At 48.6% G+C, this 16550-nt stretch overlaps 2 protein-coding genes across 2 annotated transcripts; one reads left to right on the plus strand and one right to left on the minus strand.

The window, feature by feature from the left end:
• Nucleotides 1-1424: 1424 nt before the first annotated feature.
• N7496_004627 (uncharacterized protein) lies at nucleotides 1425-3260 on the plus strand (the record flags this gene model as incomplete). The annotated part of the gene is made up of 4 exons (XM_056697556.1): nucleotides 1425-1691; nucleotides 1743-1929; nucleotides 1994-2614; nucleotides 2668-3260. The coding sequence occupies 4 exons, from the start codon at nucleotides 1425-1427 to the stop codon at nucleotides 3258-3260; spliced, it is 1668 nt and encodes a 555-aa protein (XP_056556081.1).
• A 10376-nt stretch (nucleotides 3261-13636) lies between these two features.
• nsdD (GATA-type sexual development transcription factor NsdD) lies at nucleotides 13637-15653 on the minus strand (the record flags this gene model as incomplete). The annotated part of the gene is made up of 4 exons (XM_056697557.1): nucleotides 13637-13849; nucleotides 14049-14369; nucleotides 14591-15512; nucleotides 15622-15653. 4 exons carry the CDS (start codon nucleotides 15651-15653, stop codon nucleotides 13637-13639), a joined length of 1488 nt encoding a protein of 495 aa, XP_056556082.1.
• Between the last annotated feature and the right edge of the window lie 897 nt (nucleotides 15654-16550).

The raw sequence follows: 16550 nt of genomic DNA on the forward strand, positions 1-16550 counted from the left end.
CGATTGTTATACGGACGACATGGATAGCTCGTATTCTTCTTCATTCTCCATAAATAAAGAGACATCTGCCAAAACGACCTTCGCCTTCTAAATTCGACCTTAAGTGCAAATTCTCTTCCATCACTCTGGGCTTCACTGCAAGTTGTGGCCCAGTATCCGTATCTGTCGGGTGCTTTGATTGCCTTCAAAGTTGCTCTTAGCCTGCGTTTTGGTTTTCCTGTGAAGAGATTGAGGATTGACCTCCAAAGCTCCCCTCGAGTCTACGATAAATCAAGGCAACCAAGGAGTTTGTCAGTCAAGATTTGAGTAGAGAAGCGATGGGCCAGCAAAGAAGTCATCTTGCTCTTCCTCGCTCAATACAGACTCGGCATAATCCCTGGATATCCATCAATTCATCAGTCATGAAATAAAAGAGAGAATCTGGGAGATATTCGTCTTGAATGGTTGCTATATATCCACAGACGCTGAGTTAAATAAGAACATAGACAGAACGGTCCATCTCATTGTAAACCAATCTATTGAAAGGTAGATAAAGCTTGATTTTTAAACTGTCATCCCAATGCTTGTTAATGGTCACAATCAGTACCCGTCTTGTACAATCACCGTGTCTCAGACAGCCGGCTTCATAAGTTATTCTTCTCATGCATGCAAGCACAACCCCCGCAGGGCTGTCTTGACCCCACAAAGCCAAGTTAGACGCCTGTACTTGCTTACAAGAATCCCTGTCAGCTAATTCCTCAAATAGCTGATCACCCTGGATCCTCGGCATCCCAAGGATGCCCAAATCCTTATAGACACCCACCAGATGACTTCAGCACCATCGCTCAACAACAAAACTTGTTTTTTTCTCACCGTTGCAGCTGCCAATTATTAATCTGTACCTCGGCGGTTGCAATGAAATCAAGAAACCCCTCTCCGGATAAACCTCGGTCTTCCACTAACTTTTATAGCCACTAGGATGACCACCCTATCACCAATCCAGGCATTCATCCGCCTGAATTAAGCGGCTTCCAGATTATTTCTCCGCATTCTATCACTCCAGTGGGTATTTCTGTGCCGTCGTAAGCGGGTCTAACTCACCTGTCCCGCAGAAGGGACGCCTCTTCTTCTATACTTGGACATCGGGCCTATAGCGAAGCCGACAGTCTCGCGAGTCGAAGCTTAAAATATTCTAGAAAGACAACGGCAATCCTTCACGGCATATCTTGCCCGTTTTCGGGGCCAGAATTTGACCGACTTGCATCATTCTTGTGTGAAGGGAGCGCTGATCGTGAACAATTTGGGTGTGGGGCCCGTTGGCTTCCCCGCATGATGTAAAATATCCCCGGATTTCTCAGTGATGGTATATATATTTGGCCATAGGTCCGAGGAGAATGGTCGATGTTTGTGTAGTTTCAGGATAAATTCATTGCCAGGAACTTACTATGTTCGCTATTGCGACTGGCTTTCTCGCTGTGTGGGCAATGGTCCATGCAGCTCCCAGCGGAAGTTCTGCTCCCAGTGTCCGTGTTCGCAATGGAACTTATACTGGTGTGCATAGTACAACTTATGACCAGGACTTCTTCTTGGGTATGCCCTATGCCCAGCAGCCTGTGGGTAACCTACGGTTCACCGCGCCACAGTCATTGAACGAGACTTGGAATGGGGCACGCGATGCGACAGAGTATTCTGATATCTGTGTTGGATATGGGGTAAGTCTAGTTTCCGTATTCTACAACTGAAATTCGCTGACATGGTGCTAGTCCGACTCTATCTGGTACCCCCAATCCGAAGCCTGTCTGACCTTGAACGTCATCCGAGACTCGTCTGTCAAGTCAAACTCCAAGCTCCCGGTAGGAGTCTGGATTCATGGTGGTGGCTTCTGGATGGGATCGGGGAGAGACCAGCGGTACAACATGTCTGCCATCGTTGAGAACTCATACAAAATTGGTACTTTATGACAAAGACATTTCATTATCTTCAGCTCTGGAAACTAACTTCAATCGGTGTTTAGGTAAACCATTCATTGCCGTCACTCTCAACTACAGACTGTCCGCCTGGGGATTCATCAGCTCAAGCGAAGTCTCCGGCAGTGGCAACACCAATCTCGGTCTGCGAGACCAGAGATTGGCACTTCATTGGATTCAGGAGAATATCGCTGCCTTTGGCGGCGATCCTACCAAGGTCACAATCTGGGGCGAGTCGGCCGGTGGCATGTCAGTGGGCTATCAATTGACCGCATATGGAGGCCGAGATGATAAATTGTTCCGGGGTGGTATCATGGAATCGGGAGGTTCCATCTCAGCTAGTGCTGGTAACTTCACGACTTATCAGTCCTCTTACGATACCCTGGCTGCTAGTGTCAATTGCGCCGACGCAGCGGACTCGCTCCAGTGCTTGCGCGAAGTTCCTTTCGAAACACTCAACTCGGTTCTGAACGGGACTGGCGGCTCCTCTGATTACAATTTCTCGCCCGTAGTTGATGGAGATTTCATGCGCGACTATGGCAGTGTACAGTTGAACAACCACGAATTTGTCAGAGTGCCCATTATCTCCGGAACGAACATGGACGAGGGAACTGCATTTGGGCCCACGGGAATCAACACCACCGAGCAGTGGTATGAGTATCTCACAGGTAAGCCGACTGCACACAATGTTTGCTCCAGTTCATAACTAATCTCAGCTTAGATGGATCAATAGGCAAGCAATTGCCTGCCTCCATGGCTAACCGCATCTTGGAACTCTACCCCGACGACCCCTCGCAGGGTATTCCAGCATTCCTTGGTGACCAGCGCGTACCCTCAATGGGCTATGAATGGCGACGAACTAGCGCCTTCGCTGGTGACTTTACCATGCACGCGAATCGGCGCCGACAATGCGAGGCATGGTCCGAGACCTCGACGCCGGCCTACTGTTACCGATTTGACGTGCACTCTGCTGACGTCCCGCTCATCGAGGGAGCAACGCATTTCGAAGAAGTCTCTTTCGTATTCCACAACATCGATGGACTCGGATATCACTACGGAAAGCCTTTTGCAGGTGTGCCACAGTCTTATATCGATCTTAGCACTATGATGACGAGCATGTGGGCCTCGTTCATTCACGACTTGAATCCCAATTCTGGCGTTGTGAACAAGTCCATCCATTGGGAGGCATACGGAAAGGATAAGCCGGTTGATTTACTGTTCAGTGCTAATATAACCAGCTACATGGAGGCCGACACCTGGCGCAAGGAAGGGATTGATTATATCAATTCGATTGCGAAGGCAGTTTGGCGGTAGATGAGCTTGTCATGTGCCTATTTAGCCTACATGTGAGTGTACAAGAGGACAGTCTAATTGATAGGTGATGTGTTGTGTCGTACAAGAGAATGTCACATGGTTGTTCGAGAATTATTTATGTGTTCGGTCTGATACCGGTCCACCGCATAGCATACCAGTGGTAGGCTACTATCACCAGTAATATTGACGCTATGGTATCCAACAGTATCTACAAAAAGCCCCGTTGCTGCCAGGGACTCAAGTAGATTAATCGAACATGTCTCACGGCACTGTCGGCTATATTATATCATAACGACGACATCATGTGTCGCGACGGAGCACTCCATGAATTCAAGTAGATTAAAACACTCCACGTGCTCCATCGGGGGTTGCAAGCTCGGCCGGATAGATCTAAACTCCTCCGAGACATCACTTTATATTGTCATTGGTCTATTTCTCGATAGATCTGCCCGGAACGTTCCGTCGCATCCGATGAAGCCGAACCAACGCCGTACGCTTAGTCAGGGGTTATCTCGGCGGTAAGTAGTAACTAATATACACCGAACAACTGTATGCGAAAGATTTGAAATGGAAAGCCGGTCATCAAGTTCTGTCTCCGCGGAGAAATTCACATAGCTTTGGCCAACATCGAAGTTCTACCGAGTGTGGACCACACATGGAAGGACCCCAGAAAGGACGATTTGCCAAATCGGTGCCTTGCAGGAAGGATCGGTAGCCCGAAGTCGATCCAGGTCGCATGTGGGGATGTGTAAGACCCTTTTTCCATCGCTAGCATTGTTATTCTGTGGTTCAAACTCTGAGATTCAAGGATATTTCTCGAGTCAGCACCATTGGATATAGGTGGTAAACGTGAGACAATAGGAGTCCCAAACCAGGTGTACTCCGTGTATAATACTAATGTACTAACGATGCACCCAATCTAAATTAGAGAGGGCCAGAGTATTATTAGAAGAGCCACATTTCAAGCACACTAGATATTCCCCTAAACATACCGACGAGCCGCACCAAGACCAGCACAATACATAGAGAAAAAAACAACCGCTATGGATTTCTGACCAATAAAAAGTGATAATATTAATACGGAGGAATCTTCCAGCGCGTTAACATGCAGACTCACTTATGAAGTGGATCTCTCGGCCCGTCTTCCGACCAACACTGTAGTATTGGGGAATGCTACCTAGGACGAACTATTTGCTGGCCTACAGTTCGTGTCAATTGTGGATGGAACCCTATTTACAGGCACGGCTTTGACCGAGAGGCCAGCTCATGGGAAGAGAAACACTTCTACTGGCATTCCTCCGTTACGATGGATACTGTCCGCGAACTAGTGACGCGGCCCAACCCGCCCACGATCGGGCCATCTGGTAGGTTTGACACGAGTGTCAAGAAAGGCACAGAGAACCCGAAAAAAACGAACCTAGCCAGAAAATCCATACTGGTACGTACGTATCACGGAGATCGTACGGAGTACATATACATACCGGGGAAAATAAAAAAGGAAAAAAAAGAAACACACCGCCATGCCAGATGATGCATCCTGCGCGTGGGTTTGTGTGCGTAGCCGATCTCAGATCCCACGTCAGCCGAGCGGAGCCCTAACCAAATGTAAGATTTTCCCCCTAGTGCATATCCGTTCATGCACTGTGAAGATCCAAGCCTAGGTGTGATGCAGTGCTATGACTCTTTCCTGTCGTGCCACACTGCCACGACATGCAAAGTTCAGGGCCTACAATGCAGTGAGTCAGTAACTGGTGACGAGATTCGACAGTCGACGATCGCACAGCCGACGATATTAGGGGTCGTATGCACCATGCGTGCCATGGGCAAGGGAGATCTGTTAAACTCGATGCAATAGAATGCAGTGTCGGACAGCTGCAGGAGGCAGTCGATCTCGGAGGAGATGAACGCCTCCCCTCCTGCAGCTGCAGCATTTTCTAGTCCCTAGCATAACCGGTGAGACTATTACACTTCCTACAGTAGTCTCCCCCATAGGTGGTGTTCCCCGAATCCCCGACTACTGCATACAGAAGGAAATAGAAATAAGAATGACTCGGCATGGGATGTTGAGATCCACATCTACGGGATACTCGATCGATCGGTTTCCCGTATTATTTGACCAAGGTTGGCCGGTACAGTAGTATACGGGGACCCAGTAAACCCATCAAACATAAACCCATCTAGGGATAGCTCCTATTATTTCGATCTTTGCTAGCTTCTCGTCTATTATTCTTCTCGGTCCGTGAAGGGAACCCTCTCAGAATGCTAATAATAATAGCCAAATCAATAGTCATCCCAGCAGTTCGGGCACATCGATTCAATCTCCACGACGGGCGCCACTAGTGACTTGGATACTCGATTGGCCCCAGGATCCCAGGCCGCCAGATAGACTTTTTGCCCAATTCTCCAACTGCGTCCGTGTCTGCGGGTGGTGACCCACGGACCTCAGCCGCCGCTAGTGACCAGCGTGCTGTGGAACGACCAGTGAGATCGGCCGTGACGGGGCAATCGGAACTCAGAATAAGCGAGCCTGTGAGCTGCGACTGGTTGTTTTATCCCCGGGTTACTTTATGCCCCGCGTACGTTGCCAACCCACTAATTAGTGGTACCGGTGCGTAGGTAATCGAGGGGATCGGGAGGCGGATTTGATATAACCAAGTATAGGGGTGCACGGAGCAGGATGCGACAGCATAGTGGCTCCATAAAATCAGACGAGCCCCCTCTTACCGTACGAGGCATCCAGGCAACTGAACACATTGTCTCGGGCTCGATAATTTGGTTTCCTTCCGGATAGATCCGGGTGAGAAAAATGATCTAAAATGGGATTACACGCTATTTCATCGAAGCACACGAGAGCTAATCTCCTTTAAAGGCCATGCTCCGTACGGAATATCTACAACGGGAAGTAGATATGTAAATACTGACTGCCCCATACTTCGTGTACCGCGCCTAAATTGAATACGGGCTCCGTTTACCGGTTCGTATAATCAATAGTGCGACCAAATTAAGCAACCCCCCGAGCCCGCAAAAGTAACGTAAAGAAGGCCAGAAGAACTAAAGAAGCCCCAACGAAGTCAAAGCGCAGACTCCACCACACGAAACCGTCACGATCGGGCCCAGAACGGAAAAGCGGGAGGCCCGAGAGCCCGGTAAAATTCAGATCTACCGATTTAAAGCCCTTGCAATCTCCACGATAATGGTGATGATTTGGAAGTTGCGGGTCTTTGCTATGAAAAGCCGAGAAAAGCGGCAAGTTTTGAGGTCAAACTAAGCGACGAGAAGGTTGAATAACGGAGGGCTAGTCTCGTGGTCACCCGCTTGGGGAAGTGTAATTAAATCATAGTAGTAAGAACAATCGTCACGATCGTCAATGCTTGTCATGTCTGGTATGTAAAACCTATTTCTGGAGAAAAGCGGATTACATTACTGTATCATAACTAGTCTCGTGCTTGAGTTCTGACCGACATTTTCGGGGACGCCTTGAATCTGATCGACTGGAGCCGAACAGGGAAGATCCATGTAGAAATCAACGACTAACAACCCGCCGTGGGCCTTCCCCAAAATTCAAGACCAAGGAAAATAAAAACACTGGCCTGACCCGACAGAGTGGGCTCACAAAGTACCTCGCTTGGTCCCAGGAAAAGGAGAGACGAACCGGGGGGGGAGGAAAGCCTTGGGTTGAACTTCGATAGTTAGTGGGAGCGCGATCTTAGGCCGATCGCATCGCACATTGGGTTTTAGGGGATACTTGAGCGCCCGATCAGGCCCAGGGTTGATCTCATAACAATGCCAGCTTAATATCTCTGTTGGTTTGCAACATCACTAAGTAGTATGTGCTGTTCTTTTTTCAGGATACTGTAACTAGATATAATTGAAATTGACTATTTCCTTCAGAAAGCTTAAGAGTTAAACTAACAGTCGATCATCTGTAGCGATGTGGTGCGCTTGGAAGTATACCCCACTCACCGGATCGCTTTCCTCTTTCTACACTGTTTATTATTGACGCTACTATAGGTAGGGAATTCCTCCCGGTCGTTGAGTACTCCATACAGGACTATAATTTGTGGATACCAAACGACTCTTCTCGAGCCGCTGCACTAGCTCAGTGCTTACAGAGCTCCCCTTGCGGCCGACCAGCGATACGAGAACGAGAGGCTCAAGTGATCGTGTCTTTGTCTTCTTTTGGTGGTATCTGTATGAGGTAGTAGTAATAGCTAGTATACGCAGACAGGACAATAATAGGGCCTGGATATAAATTCTCCAAAGCATGGTATATCATCAAATAGGCATGGTTCATAATACATAGTACAAACATAGATCGATCACTCCCGATTTCACACATTTCAATGCATTTGCTACTGCGGCTTGCGACCAAGCTTGAAATATTACCTCCCCACTCAACGGAGCAAGGAATACACGAGGAGACGGAGAACGCCGAGCTTCGTGGGGTGATTATTTTGATAATCAACCGCCAACAAGGTCAAGAATCTGAAATCAAATCTCAAGTCTCTCAGCGCCGCTGCGGCGGGTGGTTGCGTGTCATGCACGGCGTCTGGATCGCGATCGGGACCAGGCGGATCTCGGGACGATGTGTTGCTGCCATCTGGCCTGCCAGAGTGTTATTTTTTTTTCTTATTCTCGGGCTTTGATTCAAACAGATTCATAGATGATGGTGTAACTGGCTTATTCGTAATCCTTGCTTTCTTTGAGTTGTGTATTGCCTCTCCAGTTGGACACTACGGAGTACTGTACCATCTGGGTTGTACTGTAGCTAAGTGACTATGTACTCCCCTTGTGGATATAAGGTATCCGCCGCTAAGCAAATACGCAAGTCGCGTTCCGAGGATCGAATGCTCGTAAGGTTTGTTACGTGCCGTGGACGGGATGGGCTGAAGAGTCAGGGATTGTTTTGGCTGAATTTCCAGGCGATCTTGGCCCGAAACAAAATCCCAGTCGTGATCTAAATGACGGGGATGGAGCTGATAATCTGGAACGATCAAAGGGAAAGTTCGCTACGTCGATTGATAATCAAGCATATCAGACTAGAAAAAAATGTACATACTTACTCCGGTTTTAGTATTCAATTCTTAGCCCCAAAACCATGTACTCCTTTCTCCCTATTTGGAAACCCCCTGTTTGTATCTGATCTTGGTTCGTATGTACGATGTATCGTCAGAACATAACCGAGCCACGATCTAACGATCTCCACAGGGATTACAGGAGTCCGCACACAACAAAGTAGCTTTATCCTAATTAGGTTGTCCCTACTTCCCTGATCAGAAATAGCTCTATCAAATCCAGCGAATGAACACAGCTCGGCAGACCTTGGTGTCGAGCCCTAACAGCATGGGCATGCATGTGTACTTACAAAATAGACGTACAAAGTTCGTCCAGCCTTAAAACTGATCAGATCGAGTGCATTAATCACAACACATAATTGACTATGCTCGTACGCATAAAATCAATAGCATGTATTCCAGCGAGTCAGTCAAAAGTCAAAACAACAATAATTTCCCCATAAAATGGTCTATGAAGGGGTGTTCCTGGCGCGACTAACCGATTTCAAATACTTGACGCCATACCATCTTGGAGATCTCGATCAACGCCGCACATCCCTGCTAGTCTCAGTCTTGGCCCCCGATCTTCGAACTACTAACCACTTAAGCTTGCTTCACCGTGTTTTTCCTAATTTCGTAATTTTCTACATTTGCCCAACTCCCAGATTCGCAGTCTTGATGCTCCCAAAATTTCCGCCCGATCGGGGCCTATGAGTCCGAAGTCACAATTGACTAACTGAATACAGCTGGATATACTTCTGTTTTCGATGGGAAAGTTAGTTAGAATTTAGCCCCCATCCAGCAGCATCAGACCCTCTATCGGTCTCCCACTAGATCATCTTGCCCAGAGTTGGTAGTCTAGAGCATTGTCAGTAATCAGCATAACATGAACTACAGAATTCGACTTAGGATGCAATGTTGATAATGCAGGCGTGTAACTCACCCCTTCACAAGGCTAGATGTCTAATTCAGACCACACATCCATCAACGATCGACTTCGCCGATCCTCCGAACAAGGGTTCCTTACATACCCAACCAGACCCCACGAACCAACCTGTCAATCTCGATTCTCGAATCCATGCTCCCCGAGCAGTCCCCGAATGACCAACGTGTGTATTATCCAACCCAAGAAAAAACAAAACAAACCCTACAAAGAAGATCGCCCCGTCAAAAAAGCTACTAACGGTCCCGACACCGCGGACCGTGACAAATTCTGACACGCCCCGCGCGCAAACCTATCGAATGATATTGCGACTGCTTCGTTTTTTCCCGCTTCTTGCTGCATTCTAGCGGTGGCGGGTTCGTGGTGGGGATTACGACGGGAAGTATTTGAGATTTGAGATGGAAGGTTTTGGAAGGGCCGCAAGAATCAACTCTACGATTTGAGATCTTAGGTTTTGAGAAGATGCAATGGACAATGCACTCTAGCCTCGATCGATTGCTTGCCCTGATCTCCATTACAGTACAGTAAACTCCCGTTTTCGGCACTCCCAGGTTAGGCACACATTTTTATTAGGCACCAAAATCTGTTGGATAGACCCACTTCTTAGAGTTTTCCCATATATAAGAGGCCAACCGGCACACCTTTTTGTCTGGCACACAAAATTCTCTTCAATTTTTGCTTAGTTATATAAACCGACCAATCAGAATGCAGGATTTTTCCCCTTCCAACCCTTCCACCCCTTCTTCGGTCGCTCTTTCAGCTAAACTGGCTATACCAAAACAACCCAACAAAGGCATATCCGATGCTCAGAAAAAAGCATTACGTATCTATGCATCGGAGACACGCCCTAAACCTACTCAGAGAGAATGCGCTGAGTGGTTTTCATCTTAATTTAATCGTCATATCAACCGTGCGACCGTCTCCAAGATTCTTTCATCCAAATACGAGTACCTTGATACTGGTTTAGCTGGTTAGAACAAACGCCCGTTAGCATCTCGGTGGCCTCTATTAGATGAGGCCCTATATATCTGGCAGCAGCGTCACGAGAATGCCGGTTTTCCTATAACAGGCCCATTGATTCAGAGCAAAGCCGTCGAATATTGGAAGAAAATACCCCAGTATAAAGATCTCGACCCGCCACTTTTCTCTGAAGGGTGGCTATCACGGTTCAAACAGCGCCATTCGATCCGATATCATACCTCCTATGGCGAATCTGCATCGGTTCCGGCTTCGATGTATTCCGATATGGAAGCTATTCGGGCTATCTGCGACTAATATCAGCCAAACGATGTCTATAATATGGATGAAACAGGTCTATTCTGGCGTCGAATGCTAAATGGGGGTCTATCGAGTAAGGGTAGTCCTGGTTATAAAAAAGACAAGACCAGGATTACTCTCGTAGTAACGACTAATGCTACTGGTTTAGATCGAATGCCTCTATGGTTAATAGGCACTGCGAAGATGCCTCGTGCTCTACGAAAACTCAATATCCTAGCACTTGGATGTGTCTGGCGATGGAACAAGAACGCATGGATGCGCGGTAATGTTATGCAAGAATGGTTCCGCTCGTTTTATAGGCATATTGGCACACAAAGACGAGTCGTGCTATTGCTCGATAACTTTAGCGCGTATCTCTCTGCGCTTGAATATGCGCCACCGCCGTCTAATATTAAAGTCGTTTTTTTGCCACCAAACGCGACCTCGGTTTACCAGCCATTAGACCAGGGTATCATTAGAAACCTTAAGCACTATTATCGGAAGAAATGGTTGACATGGATGGTTAATATGATAGACCGCGGCGTCGATCCTACGCAGAGAATGAGCCTCTATTACACACTACATTGGATTACCTAGGCTTGGAGACGTGACGTCCTAGATGAGACTATTCAGAAGTGCTTTATCAAGAGCACGCTTATTAGTCCTAGCACTAATGAGATGAATACGTCTCCGTCTGAGGACCTTCAACTAGGTGATTTATACGCAGAGGTGACCGATCGGCTTCCTGGTACAGAGGTTATGGTATTAGATGAATTTCTAGACCCTCCAGGAGAAAACATCGACGTGGAAGAGCCTGATTTATCTAATATTATCGTTCATTTTTCAGAAGAAAATACAGGTGGGGATAATGGGGTTCAGGATAGCGAGGACGACCAGGACGAATATATATTCGGACCACCGCTGGATATCCTCTCGCGTGTTGAAGCTATTGAATATATGCATAAAGCTCTTCAATTTGCCCAGCACCAAGAGGGAATTACTGAGAGAGATCTACGTGATATAGAGAGGATCGCTCATCTTTTTTCTCGATTCGAGATCAATGGGAGGAAGCAGAGAAGGGTGGATGACTACTTTAGACCAAAAACAGACTAGTTCTTACTAGATGAGGTTTAGCGCGATATTAGTGGCACACTTTCATTAGGCACATCGGAATTCTGTTGCACGGAGGCCCGTGCCGAAAACGGGAGTTTACTGTAAGTAGTACAGTACCTCGATCCGAGCACTTGCAGTTATTTCCACTAGTCGATCGTCAATATACACCGTAAGTAGCACGATTATAAACGAAGATCATCCCCACCCCCATCCTCGCCATCAGCATCGACATAGGGTTTCCACATGTCCAGTCTATTCGCGGCTATTCCTACGTATCTCCCGAAGAGATATGCACGTAGTACAGAAATTCCTCGTATGAACTCGCACCCGATTGCACGCTCATAGAAGATCCGCCCATCCTCGATTCCCTAAAACTGCCAGATTCACTAGTTTCCGCAGTAGTTCGCGCCTCTAACTGTTTTGAGCGGCGCCTACCATACGTACAGTAGTACTCAATGGGAATTATCACCCATGGATTTGATCTACATACGGAGAGCACATACATACTGTCCATTCGACTCCATAGTTCGTTCCTACAACCAAACCCCCTTGGCATTCTCGCCTCCCGCCACGCAGCGGCCTAGAAATAAGAAATCTAGCAATTAGAACCAAATCGGGAGGATAAACGCAAGAAATCTCTTCATTCGCCTCTATGAAATCAGATTTATTGCTTGGCACCGGTGTCTGTACTACATCTGTATATCCCTAGCGAAAAACACACCCAATCCTTCGCAAGCGTGCCGGAAACGGTAAATAGTCGGCCGACTCTCCATACTATGGGCATTTACTAGCAAGAACCAGTAGATTCCAAGGACTCGCCCGAAATTCCACGGTCGGTCCCGGCAATGCCACGCCGGCTGAACCAAAGATTCACCCCGTTCGGGTTTTGCCGCCAGGCCCTGATGACTTCATCGACTTTATTCTCGGCCGGCCGATTCCTCGATATCACCGCCGAGCTATATCCTCACGAACAGGTACATACTACAGTGGCAATGACAAAGTCGCCTTGCAGGAATTATGGTAGCGAAGACGAAGAAAAACGGATGAATGGCGATTTACAATTATTCGGAATCGGCAGATAGACTTTTCGCGCATCGATCGCGATCTTGCAGGAATAATGCATTATAGAGTACCTCAAAAGAAAAACAAAGGAAAAAAAAGGGCAGCATCGTGCCGCGTAGATCCAGGCCAGTGCCACACGCAGGTGATTTACAGTTCAATCAAGCAATCAGCACGTAGTATACTATGGAAAAAGAAAAGAAATTTAAGGCCAGACAAGTGCCGATGGGCGATCATTGATCAGAATTAAGAAATAAAAAAAAAGCAAGTTTCATCCAATAGAGTCCGTGGAGATGCTAAGCAGCCAAGATCGTACACACATCAGAGGGCAAAGGGGGGAGAGAGCTAACATACTCAGAGACACGTAGGGAGACAACAAACACAGTAAAAGAGAAAAAAAACACGAAGTAAGGCTCGTTGGACACAGTAGGTCAATGCAGGGTATAATCCAGAATCAGAACCCAAAATCGGAACCAAAATCAGAAACCAGAAACCAAAAGGAGAGCCATGGATGGGGAAAAGGAGAGAGAAAACAGTCTTGACAAGAAAAGAGAAAACCTCGAGAATCCGATATCAAAAGAATGTCTATGCTTTGAAGCCGGGCTCCCAACGCTGCGAGGGTATTATATAAACGGTGACCGATCAGGAAGGACGATACTCCCATCCCAATGGGAAACCAAAAACAAACGAGTCAAAAACAACAAGATATGCCGTCAAGGGGAGGGAGAGCAAAATCTCACACTCATCAGATCCCCGTAGAAAACCAAACAGATTAGGAAAATAGGGCAGGTAAGAGAGATAGGAGGAAAATAATCGAGAATAAACAGAAGGGGAAGAAAAAAATCAAATAAAACAAGGATAAATGGATCAACACTGAACTCCTTTTTGCCCCCCCCCCCCGTTTCTATGTCCCGCCTTTTTTTCCAACGCCACATGAGAAAAAAGCAAGCTTAATGACTGGTTGGCGATGCGGAATCGAGAACCGTCTTGGGCTTCAGGTTCGATCCCAGGGTCGCCGCTTTGTTAGCGCCCATCTTGCGCGTCAACTTGGCATAGTGCAGTCCGCACGCGTTACACAGCGTTCGGGCACCATCTGGACCCCGACGCCATTCTGGAGTTTCGGCTCGGTTACAGCTGTGGCAACGACCAGGAGGGGCCGCCTTCTGTAAAAACGTGGAAGAAGTTTGGTTAGCCATCCAGAATCCAGAAAATGTTCGGTGTGGGGGTTCCAAGAGCAATTGAGACACGCCGGTTGGCAGGTGTCAACCCATGGAGTCGGGTGGGAAGGAGAACGGAGGGATAACCGGGTAAAGAGGGAGAGGAAGAGAGAAAAGACAAGATCAAGGGAAATTGGGAACTTACTCCACGCCGTTTCTTCGAGTCCGCCCCGGCAAATCCACCGGCACCCTTGAACTCCTCTTGGTACATGGCCATGTGCTCATCTTCCCCAGGCTTGAACGCCTTTCGCTGCGCCATTTGCTCCGCTAGTGCCTGTTCCTGGTTCACCACGGCCGAGCGTATCCGAATCAAAGCATCTTGGTTTCGGCGCTGTAGATGGAGCATGTCCTCCACTTCGTTCAACGTGGGTAGAGACCCCAGAATGGGTCCAGACCGTTGCGTCTGGTGTGCCAAAGCAGCATAGTGTCTTGAAAAGTCCAACGTTCGCGTGCTGAGGTCGGAGATCTGTTCCCAAAGAAGCATATGTCAGCCCACTAATTCCACATCCTCGACCCTGGCACCGCCAATCCCAACGCCGCAAATCAACAGATCGTAATTTCCCATGCCATCAAAGTTTCCCCACCAACGAATTATGACAAAAAAATAGATTGCCGGTCAAACTGCCACAGGGGAAAACAAAACAAAAGAGACCCCCAAAAAAAATAAGAGAAATAGTAGATTCTTACCTCATTCAAAGACATCTCCACATCATAAACGTCTAGATGTCGCTTTACCGAGTCGGAATGAGGCTGTCCCGGCATTGGACGGCCCACAAATCCACCCTTGACCTCGTCCACCCGCGGTGCGCCCATATATGCTGTTCGGTTGTCGTAATGCGCCGAGGGGTATGACGGGCCGCTCGGTGGTGGTGGTGGTGGTGGTGGTGGTGGCTGTTGCTGGTGTTGTTGTGGGGGAAACGAGTAGTTGGGAGTGAAATGGCTGTATCCGTTGGGCGAGGCGACACTGCCCGCAGAAGGCGGCGCGCTGTAATCGTAGGCGGAGGAATTTTGCGACCCAGCAACCGAGGTGATTCCAGTCTTAGCGCTCTGCGTGGGCGACTTCCCCGTGCTGAGCGAGTGCAGCGACGTGTTGCGGGACTCTTGCGTGTTGATGGAGGCGAGACTGGTGCGCGAGGCATCGGCCTGGAGCTGGTTCGGGTGTGCAGGGTAGCCCGGTTCTCGCATCAGCGAGCCCGTGGCGGGGCCATTGGAGAAAGGATTTGGGGGTCCTGAAGGTCCTTCGGCACCGGACCGGCCGATGAGATGTGAGGGAGGAGGCGCAGTGTGGCCGGGTTGTGGTGGTGGAGCGGAGGTGGGCGCGGGATATGGGAGGTGGTTATCGTTGCCCAGGGCCTCGTGGATGGAGGGTAAGGACTGGCGACCGCTGGGTTTCTCTTTATCATCCTCGAGAATTCGGCGCGGTTCTGGCGGTGAGATGTAGCCCGGTTGCGACGGTGCGCTGGTGGCGGGCGCATAGGAGTAGGGGAGCGGTTGTCCGGCGTACATGTTGTTTGGACTGAGGAGAGGGGTAGGAGAAGCGGCGATGGGGTGTTTGGGATTATACCCCGAACCGTCCTTGCCTAGGAAACCGATGGCGGGCAAAGGGTCTCTGTGGGAGGGAAGGTGTTCAGCATTGAAGTTTGGACTGATTGCGCAGGGAGGGAGGATGAAGAGGCGAGAAGGTGGAAAAGGCAAAAAGAGAGAGGTAGTAAACTTACCTGTGCCTGGGCGCGGCTTCCAAAGACCCCATCACGTTGAGGGGAAGGAAGAGAAGAGTGGTGGTATGATGTTGACCGAGGGAGGGGGAAAAAGATCCGTCACGACAGAGTTCCCAAGCTCATTCAAACCCAGAGATCGTAGGGCACACCGATCCGATCGCGTATCCAAGATTTCCCGAGATCTCAACGAGGTGACCTTTTAAAGTGTCTCCGAAGGAAGTGGAGGAAGATCTGGGGACCACCTCCAAATATAATCCGGGATCCGGCCGAATGAATTCAACGGGAAGAGACCTGTTTCTCGTGCAACCGACGTTCACCAGGAAGACCGTTCCACTGTTTTGAGAGAAGAGGGGGAAAAAAAAATAGGGTCCCCGGGTGGCGGCGAACTCGGGGATGCGATGCCGTCACAGAACGAGAGCGAAGGCGAACCCAAGATCTTTGGAGACGAGAGATTGGGTGGCGTTTAGACCGCGAATGAAATCCGATGCGATCGGGGCAAAGATGGTTCGGTCTTTTTTTTTCGTGTCCAAGGTCGCAAAGTATCTCCACAGTATATACCAAAGTATATACTAAATGTGTATGGTTCTGAATGCCGCAGACATGAGAGAGGGAAGCTCGGGGGGAGAAGTGAGAGAAAGTAGCAACACCGGACCCAGTCGTGAATAATAGAAAAGCGAGCCGAGGGAATATGACAGCGTGAAAGTTAGTTTGCTTTTCCTCTCTTTTTTTTCGCGTCAAGATCGATCGTGGAGAATCGCAACGCAAGGGATGGGGAGTGAAATGGGTCGAAGTTCGGCCTCGCGTGGGAGGAGGAGGAGGAGGGGAAGGAGAGAGGGGAGTGAGAGAGAGGAAAGACGGGAATGCCGAATGTCAATCCAAGTATGAGACGCACGAGGGAGAGAAGGAAGTAAAATAGTAGTCTAATGGAC

Source organism: Penicillium cataractarum (genome assembly GCF_028827025.1).
Source record: "Penicillium cataractarum strain IBT 29864 chromosome Unknown utg000004l, whole genome shotgun sequence".
In the NCBI taxonomy this organism is placed as follows: Eukaryota; Fungi; Ascomycota; class Eurotiomycetes; order Eurotiales; family Aspergillaceae; genus Penicillium; species Penicillium cataractarum.